Source organism: Plectropomus leopardus, chromosome 20, assembly GCF_008729295.1.
Source record: "Plectropomus leopardus isolate mb chromosome 20, YSFRI_Pleo_2.0, whole genome shotgun sequence".
NCBI classification, from domain to species: Eukaryota; Metazoa; Chordata; class Actinopteri; order Perciformes; family Serranidae; genus Plectropomus; species Plectropomus leopardus.
In genome coordinates, this window is record NC_056482.1 from 16,728,705 (window position 1) to 16,751,849 (window position 23,145).

Consider the following 23,145-nt stretch of genomic DNA (forward strand, 5'->3'; position numbering starts at 1 on the left):
CTCAATTATGTCTCCTAAGTTTTTGCAGCAACTTTTGGCTACTTATTGTTACACAGATTTAATGCTAAAAGTATTTTTGACCAGAAATAAAAAAAGGTCAAAAATCCCTTCAGAGTACCACATGTTGTGATTTGATTTCAAGAACTTTTAACATTTGTAAATGTCTTTAAGTATTGCATTTTTTGGCAATTGGATGGCATGCACTTTTGTTCTGGAAACTGCCTTATTGTCAACATACCCGTGAAAAACATACATCCCTAAATGCAATATGTCTCTGGTTTGTGCTTGTAAAGTTTCGTGAGGCTGTGATTATACAAGAGGTCACAATAGGTTAGTTTATGCACTGATGTCCATTAAAAAATTCCACATTGAAATAGCTGCTATGGGGACTAACATCATCCCACATGAATACAGTTGGGCAAATTGAATTTACATGAGTCTCAGCTCTCCAGTAATGCCTAATTTATGCAATTCCAAGGCTGTTCATGGATTCCAAAATGCAAAAATATTCAAATACAATAGGTGAAAATAACAGATTTGTACTGCATGGAAAAAGCTGCATGTTTTGGTCCAAAACTGAATGGGACTAGGGTATATCTGTAAAAGGGATGCTAGTAGGTGAAAATGGGCATGTTAGTTTTTCCCTCTGCAAAATTCTGCCTAAATTTGGAGCTTTATTTAACCCCCTTCCCATGTCAGCTAGCTTGGCATGGTTGGTACCAATGGATTACTTGTCTTCTAGTTTAAATTATGTCAGTGTCTTCATTCTAGCCTCCAACAGACAGAAATGTCAGCTGAGGACGACCGCATCCCAGTGGAGTGAAAGAGAGAAAGATGAAAATACACGTACAAAAGATATCTCTCTGTCTTTAATACAAGTTGTCAAACCCAAAGAAATGTAAAAGAATAGCAAAATATATACTCTCAGTTTTTATGAAAGGCACCAGACAGGGTTTTTGCAGGACACCGATAATACTGACTTCATGACTTTAGTCATTCTGTCTGGCTGGCTGCCTGTCTAAAGACTCCTCAGTGGTTTTTACATTTTAAAGGATTTCTTTGTACGGAAGCAGCGTCTTTTGTTCTCATTCTGCAGCTGAGCATTGCTTTGATGTCTTTAGGCGAATGGAGGAAGAAAGAGGAGATGGAGAAAGGAGAATTAGCAGGGAGACGAAGAGAATAGAGAGTGCCTACTGAGTGAAGATGAGCAGGATCGATGGCTTGGGAGGGATTGAGAGAAGTGTGGCGGCTAGGACAAAGAACGCTGCTCCTCAGATACTCCGGTTGAGTGTCAGTGCTCCGTACTAATGCAGAAACTCTTTGTTCACATGAAAGCAGCTACCATCAGCACGCACATCCATGTGACATTCAAGTCTTAATCGAAACTGAAAGTGTCAATGCTGACACAAATTGTAAAGCCACAGGAACTCCTTTCTCCTTGAGCACTTGTGTCTGACTGCAGACTACCAACTTAAGAATCACTTGCATTCAACATATTTACCATGTTAGGCTGTAGGTTGATCATCCAGCGTGATATGTCTGCAATGAGAAGTGCTGTATGTAAGAGAATGACTGATTTCCTGAATTGCATTTCACTGTGGAGGAGATGGAGAAGTTTGAGTGAAAGGATTACCAGTTCAGTACCAGGATATAGAGAGAAATGCATGACTGATAAAATCGCTGCTGGTGTGCTGGACTTTTCAATCTGAGCACCCTGAGTCAGTCAGATTAGTGTAGGAGGGGAGAATTTTAAGTCGAGGCGGTCGGCACTGCTCGGCATGAGCTGTAGGAGCTAAAGGCTCCATTTTGGCCCGGCTGACAAGGAGGGAGTTGCTGAGGTCCAGATGGGAGCAAATTAAGACTTGGAGAGGGAACTGAGAGGGATTTGACAGATGTTTATTCTCTGGTGAAGAAGAGTCCATTCAACAGATGCTACAGGATTGTGCTGTGGCTGCCGTGTGTGTCTTACTCATACAGTTGGTAGTCTACAGTCATGTGTGATGACTTGGATTGAAGTTCACAGTTTTCTTGTCAACAGTGATTAGGAACAAAAGAGCACATCAGCCTTGATAACATTGGCCTTGAGGTGAACATAAAATATCCAACAATCCACCGCAGTAGTGCCACTTCACTTAGTAGGGAAAAATTAAGAAAAAAAAGCCAGACCTGAGTGTTTTGTTTTGTTTTTTTTTAAATTGGCTATAATAAATGTTTATATAATCACAATGTGTTATTTGACAATATGAAAGTGATTGCTCGTGGGGAGGAAACTACAGAGAATTCATTCTCAGAGACTCAAACAGAGCTTAAATATAGTGAATGTTAACATTACATTAATCACCTGACCAGAAAATAGTCCAATTAAATCATAATTTTTAATTTATACAAAGGCAAATTTGCACATGTATGTTTGAGTGTCGCCTACATAGTTGTGGTAAACAATATTTTTACGTAGCGGTTGAACTGGAGAGGGCTCAGAATTGAACCTTGAGGTACACACACATTGTGCTAGCTTGCTCAGATCTGTTGGTGCCATTTGAGACAAAACAGTCCCTGTTTTTCAGATAGTACCTGAACCAGTCTAAGACCATCCTGGAGAATCCAACCAAATTTTCCAGTCCATCCAATAGTATTTAATGGTCAGCAGTGTCAGTGTATTGCAGGTTTTTGAAAATGTCCTGGAATTAATCTGTTTTTTAACTTAAAAAAAGATATGTATAATACAAAATGACACAAATTTTTACATTAGCATTCTGTAATTAAACCCTGTTTTACTCATCTGTCACTAATTTGTATTTTTTTTCATAATTTTTCATTACTTTGTCTAAAGGGAAGATGTGCCCCTTGTAAGAGCGCCTTTATACTAAGATCAGTATGTCGTTGCTGTATGTTCCATAATTGACTTGAAACATAAAATCTGTTTGAAAGCAAGTTCAAAAATCAGTTTTGTTTACTTTTCTTTTTTGTACTGAAGCTGAAAACATTGATCCTTGAAAACATCCCAACATGAGCTGCTTCTAAAAATGACTGTTGAATTTTGCCAGGATTAGAAAACCTCAATTACATTTCTGGTGTGTTTTATTCCCAAGGTGTCTGATAAGTTTGCCTTCAGCCTGTTTGACCTGGACTGGGATGTATTCATGCAACATATCGAGGGGGCAATCAACAGAGTTCCTGTCCTGGAGCAGACTGGCATCAAGTCTACTGTGTGTGGACCAGGTACTCTCTCACACACACACAAACCAGTTCCACATAAGGATCCATTTTAATGAAAATCCTGCAAGCCCTTCTTGCAAATTTCTTATAACATTATGCATTACAGCAGGGAACAAGCGACTTCCATGACACTTCTTAAATTGGACACATTCTAATTTAAAAGTGAAATGTATCCGTCTGTAAAATATCTTATGCAGCACTCCAATACTGCATTTGCTCATGAATACCTAAACTAGCAGACTATGTGTCATGTTTGTAGAGGAGATAGTTTGATTAGCTCAAGCCTGACGTCCCGTCCAGGCAATATCAAGTGGCTGACGTGGTTGAGTGAACAGGCCTGTGGCTGTGCAGCCTGAAGAGTTACAGTATTGAATTGGATTTTTCATCACCATAGTGTGATGCAGCTGTTTGGAGAGAAAAAAGTGGAACAAATGACACACATGTAGGGATGGAAGACAGAAAACAGAGAAATTGAGAAGGAAATGTGAAAAAGAAAAAGAAACTGCAGCAGAACTTGTGAAGTTAATAGAGAAATAAGATTATAAAGAGAAAATGTAGAGAGATGTAAAGACGGGGAGATTAAATGTACAGAATGGCAGCGACAACCAAAATGTAGGAAATAGAAGCACACTATGATAGGAAGAAAAATGACTTAAGGTCAAAAGTTTAAAAAAAACCCCAAAAAACGGAGCTCTGAGGGTAAGGAAGCTCAGATGAAATGGAGATGAAAATGCCGATTTCATCACAGTTGTTGCAGAGTATCGCCGTGACCATGACCCACACTTTAAAGAAGTATTTCACTGCTAGAAAAAGTCTTTTTAAAAAAACTGGGCTGTCTATGTAGTAAAAAGACACAAGTAGTTTTGAAATTGGTGCTTCGTGACCAGACAAAACAGAAAAAGTTTTTCTTTGTAACGTGCACCACCTTAAAAACGGAACATACATTACACGTAAAGAAAAAGAAGGTCTTTTTGCAACTCAAAGAATTTAAAGAATAAAATCCAGTTTTTCTCTCCTTCTTATTCATTCTGCCGTCCGTCTCTTACTGCCTTCCTCTCTTCCTCCCCTCCTTCACTATTTTGCAGTAAGTAACTAAAATGCTTAGGGCAAATGTAGTGGAGTAAAATAACATTACATTACATTTGATATAGGAAATATAATAGAATAAAAGTTAAAGTTGAGAGAAATATAAAAGTTCAAGTTAAGTACAGATACTCCCAAAAAATACTCAAGTTCTGTAACATAATTACTTCACCACATTACACCACTGCAGGTGAATAACAACAGAAAGCCAGCTAAAAACACACAGCCTGTAAATAGCAAACAACTTTCGATTACTGCTGTGTTGCTTTTATCTTCTTACACGAGTGGCTCGCCTGCTCCTGCACCAAGGCAACACGTCCCACACCAGTTGGTCTACTGAATGCTCAGAAACTAAATTAATATCAGCCCTCCATTCAACTCCCAGTTTAAGACAATGGTACTATTTATTTATTTTATGTCATTATTCATTTGCTATTTAGCCAGGAAATCTGACATTTGACATTTTGCAAAGCAGCTAGCCCAAAAGACTGCATATAGTACCTTTCTAGAAGTAGCTAACACAACCACTTACAGCGTCATAAAGAGAGACATGGACTTCTTTAATTTCATTCATCTTTTATGCCAAAAAAAAATATTATTTGGGAAATATGTCACCTCTGTGTTAAGTTTCTCTGTCTTACATTTGTTGCTGCATTTATCTACAAGGTTTCTCTCACTGTCTGTTTTCAGAATCATTCACAGCCGACCATAAACCGCTGATGGGAGAAGCCCCAGAGGTCAGAGGTTTCTTCCTGGGCTGCGGCTTTAACAGTGCTGGTAAGTGCTGTAGTGACAGCGAGATCGAAACACAACAGAGGGAGACTTTTAAAGAAAGAAAAGAAAAAGAATGGGGAGAAATTAGGAGTGCACAAGGATGATAGAGAGTGTAAAGACTGTAAACGATGATACATATCACTCGCAGTGATACGCTTTCAAATACTTTGTGATGTAGAGCTTTCCCTCGAGGGAACCATGAAATGATAGAGCTAGAAAGGTCAAAGCAATCGGCAGTACATGACAAAATAAGCAAGGGGAAAAAAACAAGCAAGAAGAAATGGCCGAAGAGTGTTTTTTCCACACTTTGACCCAGCGTTCGTCAATCTCTGTGGACACTCTCAAGGCACAAATGAATAATGGAGAGCTTTTCATTTCTCACTGAGTCCATGAAGAACACACACACACACACACACACACACACACACACACACACACACACACACACACAAAAACAACAACCTTACCTTTGACAGTAGACAGAGAGGAATGTAAGTATCTCAGCAATCTGAAAAACATAGAGAGGGGGTGTAAAGGGTAAAGTAATCGCTATCAGCAGTAACAGACGGTTGAGAGAGCTTTTTTTCTGCATTAGAGCAAAAGATCACAGGGTAGAGCTCTGAAGTTGTTGTGACAAGAGGTTGGGAGGCGCAGAGAGGTGGAGCTCTAATGAGAGAGCAAATGGTTTCAACACCAATAACATTCACAGACTGTAGTTTTTGTGAGCTGGAGGCAGACTGCTGATTGATCCTCGCTAGCTCTCTTATTACTCAAACACTTAACCATGAGACACTTTTTCTGTGTTAACAAAGGGGCACATGATGCTGTATGTATCCTACATGTTACCTCATACTTTATTCATTGGACCTGTATTGATTATGGTTTTATGTTGTGTAGAAAGTATAAGATGGTTGAGCTCTTAGTCTGTTGGTACAAAATTAATCTGTAACAAAGTTGATGATGGATTAGTTGTGCAAGTCATTTTTATGGTCAAAGGTCAAAGTCAACATGACCTTGTGTTGAACACATTCTCATGATTACAATATTTCAAGAACATGTTTAGGGAATTTCTTCAAATTTGGCACAAATGTACACTTTTGATGAACATGATATCTCAAAAAGGCCTTAAGGGGATTTATTAAAATATGGCTAAAGTGTCCACTTGGACTCAACAATCATGATTAGATTTAGAGGTCAAAGGTCAAGGTCACTGTGACCTCATATGTGTCATTCTCATCAATGTGATTGCTCAAGGAGACTCTGAGGGAATTGTGTGTGTTTTACTTGTTACTTCTTTACAGTAACATCCATATTTGAAGTATTGTCATCTGTCATAGCTGCGTTTGAGTCTGGACTGACATGAATGTTCACTGTAACAGCAGTGTGACTGGTTTGCTGAGGCATACAATTACTAGCCGGTAATTCTAGTTTTAAAGTACTAAATCCATATGCTGGTTTCAGTGTCTTAAATGTGAAGGTTGTCTGGCTCTCTCTGTTATATATTGTTGTAACTTGAATATCTTCAAGTTTGGGACTGTTGGTCAGACAAAATAAGTGATTGAAGAAGTCACCTCAGGCTTTTGGAAACTGCAGTGGAAATGTTTCACTAAATTTGGTCAGTTAAAGACTAAATGATTTTTTTTCCTAAAAAGGACAGATAAATTAAAACAATGCCTCAGCCCCTTTTCAACCCATATTGCACATTTTTGTTTTTCTTCTTAGTGCAAATGAAAAATTAAAATTCCTATCTTCCTATTTGAATGGGGGTGCATAAATTATTGTAGTCCCCTCGTCCTCTAGTTTTGATGTGTCATGCTGTCCCCAAGCTCATTGAAATGGGCCCAGCGTCACCGATACATCAGGTAACAGTGACTTGATAATTAAGGATTTTCCACTGGCAACGCACAGCAAGGATATTTCAAATTCCTTCTACTTGCCTGACAAACACACACTTGCACTCAGCATGCACCCGCACAAACAAAACATCCAGTTTTTATCAAAGCAGGAGCTAGATAATGTCCGTGTTTCCTCATGCCTTCTGTTTACCTTCCCTCTTTGAGCCCGTCAGTCTTTCTCCCCCCCGCCTCTTTGTCCCTCTGGCAAGGGAAAAGTTCTGTGTCCATTACACTCTGTCACACAAAAACACAGGCACACACATGAAGTCACATGGCTTATTTGGCTCAAGGCAGGCTGTGACAAGTGGGCTAATTCAGAAACCACAGGGTCAAAGTCGACACATTCACATTAAAAAAATCCATCACTGGGTGCTCGGTAACTTTTTAAGCCTCCAGTTGTTTCTTTTTGCTTGCTTGCTTTTATTTCAGTTTCCAAGCAATCAGTAACTCTACTTGCTTTGTAGGAGTTGTATTTGTTGCTTAGCAACCTTTTTAAGTTACTTACTCTCAGTGTCGAAACCATCAAGCTGAACATTGAGTGCATTTATTTGTTCTGATAAAGGTTGCTGCACTCCTTATATGTGTCACCATGTTGCTCATAATCACAATACAGAGCACCTTTAGACTTGAAGAGTTTTTTCATCCCATTCTAAGGCACAAAAAATGCCTGCTTTTAAGACAGTATGCAGTGAAGACTGAAAAAAATTGGGTTCAGTGGCATGATGCTTTTTGCAAGAATAGAGTCAGTGATGCAAAAAGCTACAGGACCTGATCCCCCTACGGCTGTCCTACAGGACGACAGATATGGTGATGGTAGCCCCAAAGAGGAGTTTGAATCCATATAGAAAGAAAAAGGAAAAGGCCTGAGACGAAATCACATCTCACTAAATGCAGTTTTGTGCTATGAATTGAGACTGTTGTTGTTTTCACATTTTGTTTATTTACGTTTAACCCTTTGAAACCTGGATTGACAACAGCTCTCTTGTGCTGCATTCAGACACCTTTTACAAACATTTAAACCTCTGAAAGGTGAGCAAATTGATTTGATTTCTTTTAAAAACACAGGGGAAAGAAAGAAATCAGAAATTTGGCAAGAAATGTCTACTATAAACCAAGATTCTGTTAATGCGTTGTCTACTTCTCATCTAAAATGTTTTTAGAAACATGTTTTTGCCTACTGTTGAACTGTAATCTGAGATCTGTCCAGCTGCTGTTGTTTCACACAGACCATTCCACATCACGTCACCCACCAGCAGGAGTGATTATTGGCATTTTGGTAGTTGTAGGTTTTCTACCTCTTTAGCAAAAGCACCTTTTTTCCCTCTTTTTCTGTGGACATGTAGCACCAGTTTCAAAAGTATGTGTGTCTTTCTACTGCATAGATGGCCTAGTTTTATATGAAGGCTTGTATATTGGTGAAATACTTCTTAAAATGATACTAGGTGGGTGCATTGTTTAAAATGTTGGGAGTATTGCTTTAAGTGAATTCTAAAACATTTATCCGAAGTTATATTATTTTGACCTAGATATCTAGGAGTACTTTCACCTGCAAATCAGTATGCTTATCAGGCTTCTATGATAGAGAAGGACTAATAAAATTATGTGTATTTTCTTCCTCTTTTGAAGCATTTTTTTGGATTACTAGCGGCATCACTGTAAATGTCAGGAGAAACGGAGAGAGCAGCTATCTAAAAAAAAATCTGAGAGCCATGCAGATGAGGGGGATGACAGATAATGACATAGAAAGGAACAAATGTTTGTACAGCATAAACGAACAATAATGCAGTGAGATACTGATAGTGGGGTAGGAGAAGGAAGGCACAAAGGCAGAGAGAAGGGATGATAAGACAAGTGGAAGCACAAGCATGAGGGTTCACACGAAGATGCACACTCACACATCGGTGTAGTTATCCTGGGTGACATTTATCAGTGCCACCTTGCCTTGTTGGTTGTCTCCAAGTTGTCTTGGGAGAACTCCTTCATCCTCGTACCACCCTCCTCCATCTATCTCTCTACCCCTGCTCCCATCCATCCATCCCGCCATTCAAACATCCGCCCAGGCTTGGCCTGGAGTGGCATTGTCCGCAGATGAGTGAAGCGATGAGAGATAAAGGGAGAGGGGACGCCCTGAGAGATGGAGATGGAGGGAGGAAGGAGGGATGCAAGGACACACTGAGCGTGCTGCTGCATATTGATGTTGTGCTCGCAACACATGCAAGATCACACAAACATGCATGATGTATGCAAATTAGCAGCAACACCACACAAGAAGGGGGATGCCAAAAGGGAGCAGTTCATTAACACAGCAGTTTTGGGAATAGGCGGGTAAAATGTTGGATTGCCAGTGTTCGTTTGTTGGTCTGTTTGAAAAAAACAGAATGCTGCGACCGCTTGGTGCAGCTGATGAGGTCAGATTGCTCAGGGGCAGCTCTGAGCAAGGGTCAAATGATGGAACAAAGGTCAGAACTATCCTCTGTAGGTCATATGACATATATAGAGGCTGCTGCAGAGGATAAAAACGCTTCTCTTCTCCAAATTAATGAGACACTCTTAGAGTCCTGCAGATAGACTATCAGTGAGAGAAAAGGGAAGAGAGATCCTGTTTTTATGTTCAGATTTTCCGCTTTCATTTCCCTGCTAGTAATCTGTGACAATTTTATACAAACACGGTGTTCATTCCCCAAGTAACGATCATTTTAATTAGCAATTAATTTGTTCGTTTTTGTCTTGAATTTCATTGACTTAACAATTAATCAAATTCAGACTTGTGGGAAATAATTGTATATACAGCTCTAAACAAAAACCCTAGGATATTTAATCAAATCCTCACTTAAAAATAGATAGAACCATTGAGTTGGCCCTTTTTGCTTAATAGTTTACACAAGTGATTATCAGCTTTGAAAGGTAAACTGTGCAGAATAGTCGGATACTGTTTGTAAATTATATCACCAGCAAAAGTGAAAGCTAACCCCTAGACTAACTTTTGATGTGTGGAGGCATACAACCGCGAGGCGATAATTCTAGTTTCTCACTGCAAAGTATTGTCAGCATTACAGAAGGTTGTTGTAACAGATCAAGTGAGGTGGTGCGTTAATGCTCCCTCTGGCACGGTTATCTTAATAATATCCTGTAGTGAGTGATGTGTCATTTCAAAATCTTGCAGTTTGTGCATTTTTGAAATTTGAGAGAAGAATGTGTCAAGTTTCTTTTCTCTTTCTTATCTGCATGATGCAACATGATTTCAAAATCGATTAGGATATGCCTTAATTTAATTAATACTTTCAGCAGTAGTTTTTTTAGAGGGAACTTAATGCGATAACGAGATGTGGTTTATAACACTTTGTTATCCCCTCTCTCTCTCTCTCTCTTTCTCTGTCTCTCTCTGTTTATTTTCAGGCATGATGATGGGAGGTGGCTGTGGTAGAGAGCTGGCTCACTGGATCATACATGGCCGCCCTGAGAAGGATATGTACGGCTATGACATCAGGTACATCAATGCACTTTAAGACTGTGTAAAAACCTACAGAGGTTAAACACAAAAGTATTTGAGCAATGACTAATCACAGAAGGTTGCACAGGTATGGTGCCACTCTGTAAAGTAGAACATGTCTCTGAGTTTCCGTTTGGCATTTTATCAAAGGGCAGCAGGAACCAGAATAATGAAGTTTTAATGAAGTCTAAATCCTTGAGACTTTTAATGAGCGTTAATCTTTTTGAATTCCTCTCCCTCCCGTCTCAGGCGTTTCCATCACTCACTGACAGACAATGCAAAATGGATCAGAGAGAGAAGCCACGAGTCGTATGCTAAAAACTACTCTGTGGTGTTCCCCTTTGATGAGCCGCTGGCCAGCCGAAACATGAGGAAGGACCCGTTCCATCAGGTAGATGAGCATTTAAACAATATGTGTCTTGAGGAGTTTAAAGTAACAACTCTAATGTGAGTCAATAACACTTCTTTCAACCGTGGTTTGATCAGTCATTTATGTCAAGGAACCATTGGTTTAATCTTTTCTACTCTCTCTTCTTTATACACCAACTTTATAAATGAGACAAAATTGAAAGATGAAGCTGATGAATGAAAAGAATTTCTTCATCCTGAAAATACACATAGACCCAGTATACAGTGTGATTTTCTTTATTGATTGAGTCTTTTAAGTCAAATAAAAAAGCAAAAAGCAGAAATGTTCTATTCCGGCACCTATCCCTGAGATGTTACGAAACCACATTCATATATTTTTTTCCTCGATCTGATAACCATTAAGCTCAGCCTCAGCTCTATTCAGGCTCTCTCAGTTAGGTAAGCAGAGCTTTTAGTTTCTGTGAAAAAGTGTAGGCAGTGTTGTATCTCTCTGGATTTAGACAGACAGACACCTTTTGGATGAAACATAGCTGAGGGGAAAACTATCTGGACCTTTATTGACAAGGTTTCTTAACATAGATGAAACCAGCTCACCTTGTTAAGTCACAGGAGCTACTCTGCTGCCATATGACCCGACCAGTCGTCTTTGATCACTTCCTGTATTTTTAGAGGTTGCATGACTCACTTCTATTCTCCTTTTTCTCCTTCAGCCATTCATTTCGCTCCTTTCTCAGTTTATTTTTTCCATGCATCTACCCACGGCCTTCACTCATATGTCTCTCATCTGGTATTCTGTCTTTTGACATCCTCCCCAACACAATTTCCTCTTCTATTCATCCGTCTGTTCAGACTGTAATGTCTGTTTCTCCCTCTCTCTTTCTCTTCCTGTGGTTGCCACTGTCTTTGTTCTCGTTCCAATCTTTGTTTTGTCTGAGAGAAAAAAGAGCTGCCGCCATTTCTTTCCCTCTATTGACATCTGTAGCGGCAGCATCTGATTGAATAATTATAAATCTGGTACGATATGTTTGTCTCCTGATTCAGTGCTATCACGATACTTGGGTGCCAATTAATTGTGTACTGAGATTCTTACCAGTGTTACCATTCCTTATCGCGATTTCTGCGTTTTTCGTTCATTCTTTTAACCCTAGACTACAGAAAAAAATTAAATCATGCACTTCTTGACATTGAATATCATGAATCAGATTTCCCAAACAATTCACATTTCATGACAGTCTTTCTGGCATTTATTTCAGCAGCATCATAAACTGCATAGAAACTTGATAGATACATTAATTACTGTTTATATGGTCTTATTTCTAATGTTTTTATTCCAGTAAAGAATTTGATGACCTTGCTGTGAAAGACAAACTTTACTTACTAAAATGTACATGCACACAATGTGGACAGAGATTTATTTTTACTATATTACTAAGTTGTTCCATTGCACCATTCTTAAAATGTCATCTCCGACAGTTATATCTCACTTGAACTATGCTACGATGCCCCCATGATCCGCGGTGGCACTGCTCTGTTTTGTTTGTATCCACAAGCTTTTCAGAAAAGGTGCAAAAAAAAAACAACAAAAGAAATGCAGAGTATGGACAGAAAGCTCCATCTGTGTCCATGTAGACACTGGAGACAGGCCTACAGTGGCGGCTGAAGCAACTTGAATTCGGCTGGTGCAAACACCAGGACCGGGGTTCACAATAGGCTGGGTCTAATCTTTGTAATTGCAGCAACAGAAAGTTCACTGTTCAGGCAGGGAGTTTGCACTGGGCTGGCTGAGTCTGAGTCGCTTTTCAAGCTAAAGGTCTGTGTCCTTGGATTGTCCCCCATTTTCTTATGAAGAATAATAATAATAATGACTTACTTTAAATGAAAATGATTGTTAAAACGATACATGTTCCAGAGTTTAGAGGCATAATTAAAAAAGGCTGCCTCTCCATGCCTTTCAGTTCTGACCTTAGAAATGAGCATTGAGTTTTGAGTCAGTCATCACGACAGTAATGTGACAAAATCAACATATAAAAGTTGCTGTAGAAACCACAGGGTTGTGCATGCCTCAACATCTAATTAAGCATGAATGTTTGTAATCGACACTGAACTGAGTTCGCTTCAGTTGTTGATGCTAAAATTCAGATTCAAGTAGCAAATGGGAATGTGGTACAAACTGTGTGTGTGTGTGTGTGTGTGTGTGTGTGTGTGTGTGTGTGTGTGTGTGTGTGTGTGTGTGTGTGTGTGTGTGTGTGTGTGTGTGTGTGTGTGTGTGTGTGTGTTCTCTCATGTCTGTCCTTGAATATTTTGCCCATCTTTTGTAGTCTTGAAGTCCTGGTGATTCAAGTGTTTGCACAGATATCATCTGTCAACTCTGACCGCATCCCTCTCAGTACTCTCAGTATGTTTATCCCTCTGTTTCTCCTCATGTCTTCTTTGCTCAAGTCTGTAGGCAAATAGCAGATTCAAGCTCAGTCTGACTGCAGTTAGCTGTGTAACTTATCCCCAGCAGCTACATTTATTAATGCGATCCCTGCCAAAATGACTATAAATGATACACTTAGCTTCGGTAGCCTGGTCTCGGATGTCTTTCAGCTTCCTTTCTCTCCTTAGCCCAACATAAACTCTTAATGGGCCTCGCTGACATATTTTATGCATTAATGACCCACTTAGCCTTGCTTTCCTGTTCCAGACTTCATTTACCTTTTAACTGTAGCAATTTCTTCCCCTGCTCATGCATGCAGGCATTATTTCAGAACAGATTATTGTCAAACGAATTGCATTAGCAATGTTGTCAATGTATTTTGTAGATCATGCCCACTGCTTTCTTACAGCTTGTTTTATTTAGCTTCGCTGACACCTTTCATGCATAATTAACCAGATTTCCCCAGGGGCTTTTTTTTAAAAGATGTTGTACAGAATGAGCAAAGACATGAAGGGATGGTAACTTCTTTAAAAAATGTTTTTGTTATAAGCTTGTTTCCCTTTAATTTCTATTATGTGTTTTGAATTCATTACTATCTAAATTTAGGATTTTGACCACTAAACTCAACAACTCAGATTATTTTGTTTAATGAAAATCAGTAAAACACAAAAGCGATGAGTCTTACTTCTAGTACAATGCAAACATCACTGTCAAGCGTAGTTTTAACTTCCAGGATATAAAGAGAGCTCCAACTGTCTTAACAGCAACACACCATGATGAATGATGCCTGTCAAAACACCTGCACAGTTTTTCCACAGACCGCCTATAGACCACTTGCAATTTAAATTTCACTGAGACATTGTCAGTATGGATAGCCCTTCAAAATAAAAGAATGGATCTAATGTAAAACATATGAGATGCTCGACACTTCAGAAGCTCAGTAGATTGTGTCAACATGCAGTGTTATTTTGAGGCAGCTGTGGCAGACATAGTGTCCTGTTGCACAACACTGTACCATTATGATTTAATTCCTTAGTATTACAGCTCTCTCCAGCCAGCACTTAAGACCTCAATTTGCATAACAAGTGCTGGATCAGGTAGTATCATGTTATGCTCGTTATAATTATGCCACCAGATCTGATGCTAGTCAGCTACAGTGTACACCAGTAAAAAGACATAAAAAACTGCTCTCAGGTAGACAGACGGTAGCTCGAAGGAGAGCACAGTCCCTGTGAGAATGTGTTGGTCCAACCCTCGGCTGCAAGCCCATTAGACCCCTGCTAATCACTCATCAAGGGCCATCACCTAGCAACTGGTCTTCCTACTGTTGGGGAGCCACAGATAAATGTAGGGGTGACAGAACAAGAAAAAAAAACACACAGAAGTCTAATTCTTATTTTTTAAATTAGCTTTTGTTCATGATACTGGCTCTTGCTTCTGATCATGACACTATGTTTTATGGCTAAGAAGTACTTAAGGAGCTTGATCCGCTATGGGAGCTGTCCCTGTGCGAATAATGCGACTGTCTTCTTTTAGGAGGCTATATGAGATTATTTCAGAGCAGGCCATCTCTGACACTGCTGCTCACACGTTTTCTCCACCTCGGTAGCACGGATGGTAAATATAGCTCGGTGTGGGAAGTTTTGGCAAGAGACAGCTAGTTGCCTGCTAGGAGGAGAGCATAGCAGAACATACCTACTAACTGTGGGCGACTGTCAGTTTCAACAAGGATGATGGTGAGCGCTGAAATATCTCATGTTAACACTGGTCAAGAAATCAGGAATTAACAAGGGTTCTAAATTTGCAACAGTTTGTGCTTAAAGATGGTGTCTCCATCACTTTTCATAAATTTCTCCCATGTTAGATTGACTTTTAATATTTAGGCTGAATTAATTTGCATCCCATGTGGTGCTGTACTGGGTTTAAAGCTACACTTAATCATCAGCATCGTCATCATTGCTTTATACTGACGATGACTGCATGCAATGTGGAAGGAGTTTGCTTGTAGTGATGAAGTATTATCTTTTTATTGTTATCACCCTGTAGAGTTCATTTAGTGTCCTTGAGCACATTGTTTGGGGTCAGCATTACTGTTCGATTTACGCACACACACACACACACACACACACACACACACACACACACACACACACACACACACACACACACACACACAATCAACCACACACAATAGCCATAAAAAATGGGTGTGAGTGTGTAACTATCTTAATTCACACCTAAAACCCTAAAAGCCGCTTTCCAAAATTGGTGTGGGTTCCTCCTCTCTCTTATCCTGTTTCAGTCTGTTGAACATATAATATTATTATTATTATTATTATTATTATTATTATTATTAATAATAATAATAAATAATAATAATAATAATAATAATAAATAATAATAATAATAATAATTTCAAAACACAGTAACAAAGAGCTTTACGATACAAACAGTTTTTTTAAAAAAATTGAAAAAATAAAGTGACTGAAAAATCTGGCACATAAAATGTAATAAAAATAAGGGAAATCACTTAAAAGCAATTTTAAAAAAGTGGGTTTTTAAATGTTATTTTAAAAATGAGACAGAGTTTGCAGTCCTGATCTCCTCAGGTAGGTTAATATAAATTTAGCACTTAAGAGTCAGAAAATGGCAGAGACCAAAACAGAGCTAGAAGTAGAGTGAATATTGGGCTAATATTCCTCAGGTGGTCAGAATCACGACTGCTAAAAACGATGCTCTGCTTCTGCTTGATGTGCAAATACCCAACTGTTAGTTAGCAAGTTTATGAGGAGATACTCTTTCAATTTTGTCATCACTTGAGTGTCCATAAAAAACTGCTTCCAAAAGTTGCAAAAAAGTCACCAGATGACATCAAACACTGATTTGCACATTTATGACAATTTGTACATTTGTTTGTATACAGGGTTATGGAAAGAGGAGAGAGGGGAAAAGATCTGAGAGCAGCATGCATGGGAATGAACTGCAATATATTTCTAGGCTTTGTCCCTGTTAGTCTGATTAAGTCGCTGGATAGAAATACCAAGTCACTAAGAAGGTCTGAAAAGTTGCCAAATCTAGCCAGAAAGTTACCAAGTTGTCAAAACTAATTTAGCGCTGCTCAAAAACAGCAGTCAAAATGCCCTTAAGGAAGATTCAGCAGCTGTTGTGTGTCTTTGGCAATTGATGTGTTTAGCTCTGTCAGTATGAAGTTTGAAGTTGATGACTGTGAGAATCAATTTATGACTATACAATTTTGTGACTATATGCCTTTTAATTAGAATCAAAAACATCCAGATTTCTCAACTTAACCATCTGTTTCTGTGTAACTGTTCCAAAATATACACACCAAATAGTAAACATGCTCAGCTGCACTTACATTCTGCACTGATTTCACTTCTTTGTGTGTGTGTGACTGTTTGTCCTAGGTGCTGACGGAGCAGGGCTGTGTGTTCCAGGAGAGACATGGCTGGGAGAGACCTGGCTGGTTCAACAAAGACGGGCCCGCCCCTGTGAGACGGCACACGCATATACTAAACACACGCACGTGCACGCTAATGATTTATTTGCAACCACGTATTGACTGAAGGCACTTGGAAAGACATAAACAATTAAGATGCAAATTTTTCCACAAGGCTTGCTGGATAGAGAATGCTGGAACCAGCTGACTGCCTATAATGGGCGACACTGACACAGCAAGTGGCCCAGTGCTTTGTGCTTCTCTGCACATGGATGATTAATTAGCCTCTAACAATTTGTTTGTCTGTGTTATCGCAAAGGTTAAAGACTACGATTACTATGGAGCGTATGACATTAAGAAGAATATGAACTACAAATACAACGAATTGCTGGGAAAAGAGTACACCTTTGACTTCCCTCCACATCATGACGTGGTAAGACACTAAGCGTGAGTTTGTGTTATTCCGTAGAACAATTTTCTTAATCCTTTAAAACCTGAGCAAGTTGGCTTGATTTCTTTCAAACACATTGAAAGAAAGCAATTTGCAACTTCACAAAAAATTACCCAATAATTAGCAAAAAAAAATACATTAAAAATTTACAGGAAAATGACCTGAAAATGATTATGACAGAAAAGTAAAAATAAAACAGTGAAGAAGGAAATTACCTAAAAAGGGCTGTAATTACAAAATGCTATACTGTATAATGCTGAAATAATATTGTATATATAAAAAACAAAATAGAAAAATATTTTAAAAATGTGTGTGAATGTGTGTGTGTGTGTGTGTGTGTGTGTGTGTATACATATACATATACAGTATATATATATATATATATATATATATATGCATATAGGGTATATGTGTGTGAAGTGGGGGGAAAAATCGATACATAGTATTGTGATATTTTTGTGTGGCAATATTGTATCATTACACAGACCCCAACTATTGATTTTTTTATCACATAAATTATGAATATTAAAAATACAAATTAAACTTTTGTTAGTTCATTGGATGCATTTTGCTGTAATAAAAATGACTGTTGTGAGATGAACGGATCAAAAACTTAATCATATTAGATAATACAGATGTTGACACTCTTTTCCTTTTGGGACATAATTTGCAGTTAAAAAAGGTAATCGCAAAATATTGTAATATATTTTACCACAATACTCAGCAACACGTCTAAAATCGCAATAATATCATATCATGGAAATATATATATATATATATAATGGTCTCTCCTTTTTAAAAACTAAATTTCAGGTAATTGTCATTTTCTTTCTTATCACCTTTTGCCAGTTTCTTGCTCATTTTCTTTTTTGGCAAGTTTTCTAAACAAATCAAATGGATTTACCTTGCTTCACTCATGCTTGTGAAAGGAAAACAAATATTGATCTAGGTTTCAAAGAGTTGAGATAGACACAACTTCCTGTTTATCAAACACCCACGGGCGAAAGAAATTTCACGGTCACCAGATGAGTGTGAATAGTCTCTGAAGGCTCCCGTGAGGAAAGGGAACATGTGTCCTCATGGGAAATAACAATTATGGACATCTGACAGTGATGAGAGAACAGTTAGTGAGGTTTATGGTGCATAAAGTGCATATACATCTAACGCAGCAGCTCAGAGGACAGGGGGAGAATTACCAACCTTGACGTCAAACCTCTCAGTTAGTTTTCCTTTAATTTCACAGTTGTGATGAATGTTTCCTCTGGCTCCAAATATGAACGCCTTATTTTAGACATGATGTGTTTGGCAAAGAGAGGAAGACTCTTATTGAACGTCAGGATATATGCTAATTGGATGTGTTTTTTTGTTTTTTTTAATGCAGATAAAGAGTGAGTGCCTCTCATGTAGACACGGTGTGGCAGTGTTTGACATGTCCTACTTTGGAAAGTTCTATCTCACTGGACCAGATGCCAAGAAGGCGGCTGATTGGCTGTTCACTGCTGATGTCAACAAGAAGCCAGGTCAGTGTGCTGCAGTGAGAACAAACACGCACACATATACACACACACAAATGCGCAGACAGATGGGAGAGAAGATTGACAGAATGAAGAGGGCAGTTAGGGAGACTAAACAAGATGCCAAACATGAGAGCAAAACAGTCCACCCGTCCACAAAATCTCAAATATCACTGTCAAATGTCGGCATCAAGCCTCTCTGATTTTTTTTGGAACTTTTCAAAATCAGGCAAACTGATAGTTGTGCGTGCTTTCAGCAGTGACAGGTGAATACAGATGTGAAAATGGGCAGAGCTCCAAATGCTCCTGATATTCTTCTCTCTGCTTTCTTCACATTTCCTGCTTCAGTCACAGTCTGTTTTCACTGCTGAACAGGACAGATTTCCTCTGAGTTGACAGCGTTATGCTTTCAGAAACAGAGATCAAGCTTGGAAAGAATGCAGGGACAGATATAAGACAGATAGGAAGCCTGGTGGCTCAGTAGATAGAGTGGCGCCCCATATACAGAAGTTGTGTCTTTGCCAAAGCGGCTGCGGGTTCGATTCAGGCCTCGGCCCTTTGCTGCATGTAAGCTAAAACAAACAACTGTAATTTAAGTGCAAGACTAAAATGCTGGAATAACCCTTTAAAGTTGAACAGCAGCTGTTTATTTTCAGTAGCCTGTTTGATTACTTGTGCTAACATCTACTTACACTTTATGATCCTCCACTCATTATGACAATCACATCTCAGCCCACTCACGACGGTAGTTTCTCAAAAGCCTTTTCGAGCTTGCTTACTCAGTCTCTTTGTCCATCACTCTCTTTCTCTCTCTCTCTCTCTCTCTTTCTTTGCCCCCAGTTCTCACTTACAGCAATTACAGTGATCGCACTTGCTCTGAGAATATTTAATGTCTCGGCAGGCCCGACTTGTGCTACGCTAACACACTTACACACCCTTTTTCCTTAATACCAGTGACAGCATGAGGCGGTAACATCAATCATTCATTCAGATGAGAGATGACTGAGGGACAGCCGCGATTAGCATGTCACCACAGCCAGCAGCTCCTGTGGCCAGAAGATGACAGGAATGTGAATATTTTGTCTCTTTTAATTAGATACAGACTTCATTCATTTGGAAATTATTTTGATGATGTTGTCATTATGAATATGTTTGTGAAAGGATGTTCTCAGCTTTGATGGAATTTGTATTTTAGGCATGTCCTTGGTAAACATCTCACAAAAGACGAAGTTTAAGTGTCGTCAGGGTGCGTGTGTCCCTGTAGGCAAAGGCTTATAATTACTAGCAAGTTATGAAAGAAGTCAGTACACTTTACACACGGGAGAGAAACTACACAAAGACACACACACACACACACACACACACGAAAGCTTACAAACTGGATTGCTCACAAAGAACTGGTTACAAACACAAGACTGACCTCAAATCCTGGTTAATTTTTTATTTTGAGATTTCCGTCGGCATGGTTCCAAGAGAATGCACACGTTAAATTGGCCTGCGAAGTCTGCCACGGGAATTAATTGTTTGTGTGTGCGTTTCAGGCTCCACTGTGTATACCTGCATGCTGAATAAGAGAGGAGGGGCTGAGGCTGACCTGACAGTGAGCAGACTGGAGCCCGGTGCTGCCAACCTGCCCCTGGCACCGCAGTCCAATGGTGAGAAACTGAGATTGTTTGTTGTTTTCTTTATATCTGCTGTATCTGTCACTTTCTCTTTCATTGCATTCCTTTCTTTCACTTTCCATCACTGTTGTGTTTTCTCACAGTTGCACTCGATCTCTTGCTGGATATATCTGTCATAGTGTTGTTTGTTATTTTGGATTTATTGTTCTTTTGCTCTGTTCTGTCACCCTGTATCCATCAATACTGTACATCTGCTGTTTTCATCATTATTTTCTTCTACCTATGAATCTGTCTTTTGTTGTATTTTGATGGAGCTGTCATGTGCTGTGTCTTATTTGTCCTCAAAGGGACATTTCACCCCAAAAAGCAGGGCACAGGGGGCCCTTACTCCATATATGGCCTAAATGCCATGTATAAGCGTACTCTTCACTAATCTCACCAAGCTATTAGATTAAGAATTGTTGTCAGATTAATATATTATATATATGATCTATATTATATAGATCATAGTGCCATTTATATCCATTATATTGTAGAGAAGGCAGACAGCACAACAGATAAATTGATTAATAGCACCAAAGGTAAAAGTGAAAATGTGTATTTGTGATTTAAGAGTTGTACTGTCCCTTCAAGTTTTCTGTGAGTTGTTGTATTTTGTGGTATTTTGTCATCCTCAACCTGATGGCTGTTTTTGTCTTTCCTCTCCGACCTTTGCTCCAGGGGATGCATACTACCTGGCCATCGGAGGCGGTGTAGCAGAACACAACTGGAACCACATCAGAACAACTCTTCAGGACCGAGGCTTCCACTGCCAGCTGACAGACCACTCTGAGGACATGGGGATGATCAGCATCCAGGGACCCAAGAGGTGGGAAAAAAGAGGAGGGAGGGAGGAGGGCTATGAATGAACAGAGACAATGTCATGAATTATGAATCCAGGTAAGAAAAAGGACAAAAGGAGTGAGCGAGGGCAGAGCGGTGGAGAGGAGAGGACAAAAAAAGAAAAACGTGACTGATCGGTCTGAAGGTGGGTTATGATTCACATCCCGGACACACGAGGTGGGGAAACTGAAAAGACGAGCTGTTGGATCGATAAGAGGAGAGCAGGTTAAGTGCCTATTTTCAAGACTTGGCCATAGGCATGAGAGGTGAGAGAGTGCAGGGACGGAGGTTGATTGAAAATGGCAGCGAGGTTAGAGGGTAATTCTGCACTTTAGTGTAGCCATTGACTGTTTCATGATGCTCTGAACCCTGCAAAGTAAATTAAAATCTGTTTTTCTCTTGGGTGAGTGGTAATGATGAAGATTACTCAGAGCAGTTTCATCTCTGTCTCAGCAACAGTTTACACCTTAGGTTAGAAGTCCATGGCCATGATCCGTCACTTTGTTACCTGAATCATAGAAGGACCTGTCTGCTTTAAAACATATGAAACCTCATGGAGGCAGGAGCAACTGAACTGAAGCTTGTATGGACCTGAATGTGTCTCGTGGCACGTTCCTCTCAGATGGCAATATCTGTCTGTCCGTCAGTCTAGCACTTGGCCCGGAGAGAAATATCTCAACAACTATAGATGGATTGCCATGACATATTGTGCAGATATTCATGGTCCCCAGAGAATAAATCTTACTGACCTTGGCAACCCTACGACATTTTTTTAACTGGCACTATGCAGTTCTTTTTCCTACAAATTGTGTTTCTATAAAAACACTGTAATAATAATCCCTTTATTTGTATAGCATCTTTACAACAGAGTTTACAGATTGCTTTGGCAACAAAGCAAAAGCAGGATACTCGGAAGGCAATATAACAAAAGAATGTCGAACAATAAGACCAAACAAAATGTTAGGATGTAGTTAAATCAAGAAGACTAAATGATGCAAAAAACTGCAAGATGCAAAATGTCAATATAAATAAATACGAAAAAGCATTTAAGCAATAAATGTGATGTGGGGGGGGTGTCATGAGATATTTATCTGTTAGCACCCAGCACAATGAGAACCAGCAAGTTTCAGACAAAGCTGTAGGTCCATTACAAAATCCCAGTAAAAATCTATTTAAATTACAGGTTGTAATGCAACAAAACAGGAAAAACACCAAGGGGGGTGAATAATTTTGCAAGGCACTGTACTTTGGTTGCTGAGCGAATACCTGTAAAACTAACGCCATGCCAACCTGTACCTGGGCATTTTGTTATGACTTAGCATAATTGTGATAACTGTAGGATTAATAGAGGATTGCAGGCTAACAACTAAAACCTCATAGCAGACAGAAACGTTCTATAACTGGAACTGAACATGTCCCAGTAGTCCTGTTTTCCCCTCATCCGTCAGAACCATCATACATTGATTTCTTTATCTCAGGATGAGAAACCGTACACTGCACAGGTGAGAACGCTGCTGTACATTCAGACATGCAAGGTAGTCCATGTTTGTCCCTTTCTTCTTTTTTCCTGCAGTTTTCCTTTTGTTCTTCACTCACACAGTAAGCTGGAGTCCCCCCCCCCACCTATCTTTTCTTCCCCTCTCACCTCCTCTCCTCCCAACCTCACCGCCCCACATCTTTGTTCTTCCCTCTTACCAGCAGCAGGGTTAGGCCACTCTGTTCTCTGTGTGGGCTGTGTCGATTTCTTTTCCTTGAGGCTTTTTCTCATCATCTGTTCTCCTAAGTTTCTTTTTGCTCAGTCCTCATGTGTCTGCAGATGTTATCCAGCAGTCCCTCCTCCCCAGTCCTCCCTATTTGAGATTTCAGATTTTTCTAACCCTCTCGCTGTAATTGCTTACGTCAAACCAGAAATAAGTGCGTCACTAGCAGCAGTAGCCCAATATATATGTATATATGTATGTGTGTGTGTGTGT

At 39.4% G+C, this 23,145-nt stretch overlaps 1 protein-coding gene across 1 annotated transcript in view; it reads left to right on the forward strand.

The window, feature by feature from the left end:
• Positions 1-23,145, forward strand: part of sardh (sarcosine dehydrogenase) — a 49,439-nt gene that overhangs the window by 14,123 nt on the left and 12,171 nt on the right. Inside the window, exons 9-17 of the mRNA XM_042508865.1 lie at positions 3,090-3,219; positions 4,990-5,076; positions 10,365-10,455; positions 10,708-10,849; positions 16,672-16,755; positions 17,023-17,136; positions 18,536-18,674; positions 20,210-20,323; positions 21,011-21,158. Coding sequence (XP_042364799.1) covers positions 3,090-3,219; positions 4,990-5,076; positions 10,365-10,455; positions 10,708-10,849; positions 16,672-16,755; positions 17,023-17,136; positions 18,536-18,674; positions 20,210-20,323; positions 21,011-21,158 — 1,049 coding nt within the window. The remainder of the gene's footprint in view (positions 1-3,089; positions 3,220-4,989; positions 5,077-10,364; positions 10,456-10,707; positions 10,850-16,671; positions 16,756-17,022; positions 17,137-18,535; positions 18,675-20,209; positions 20,324-21,010; positions 21,159-23,145) is intronic.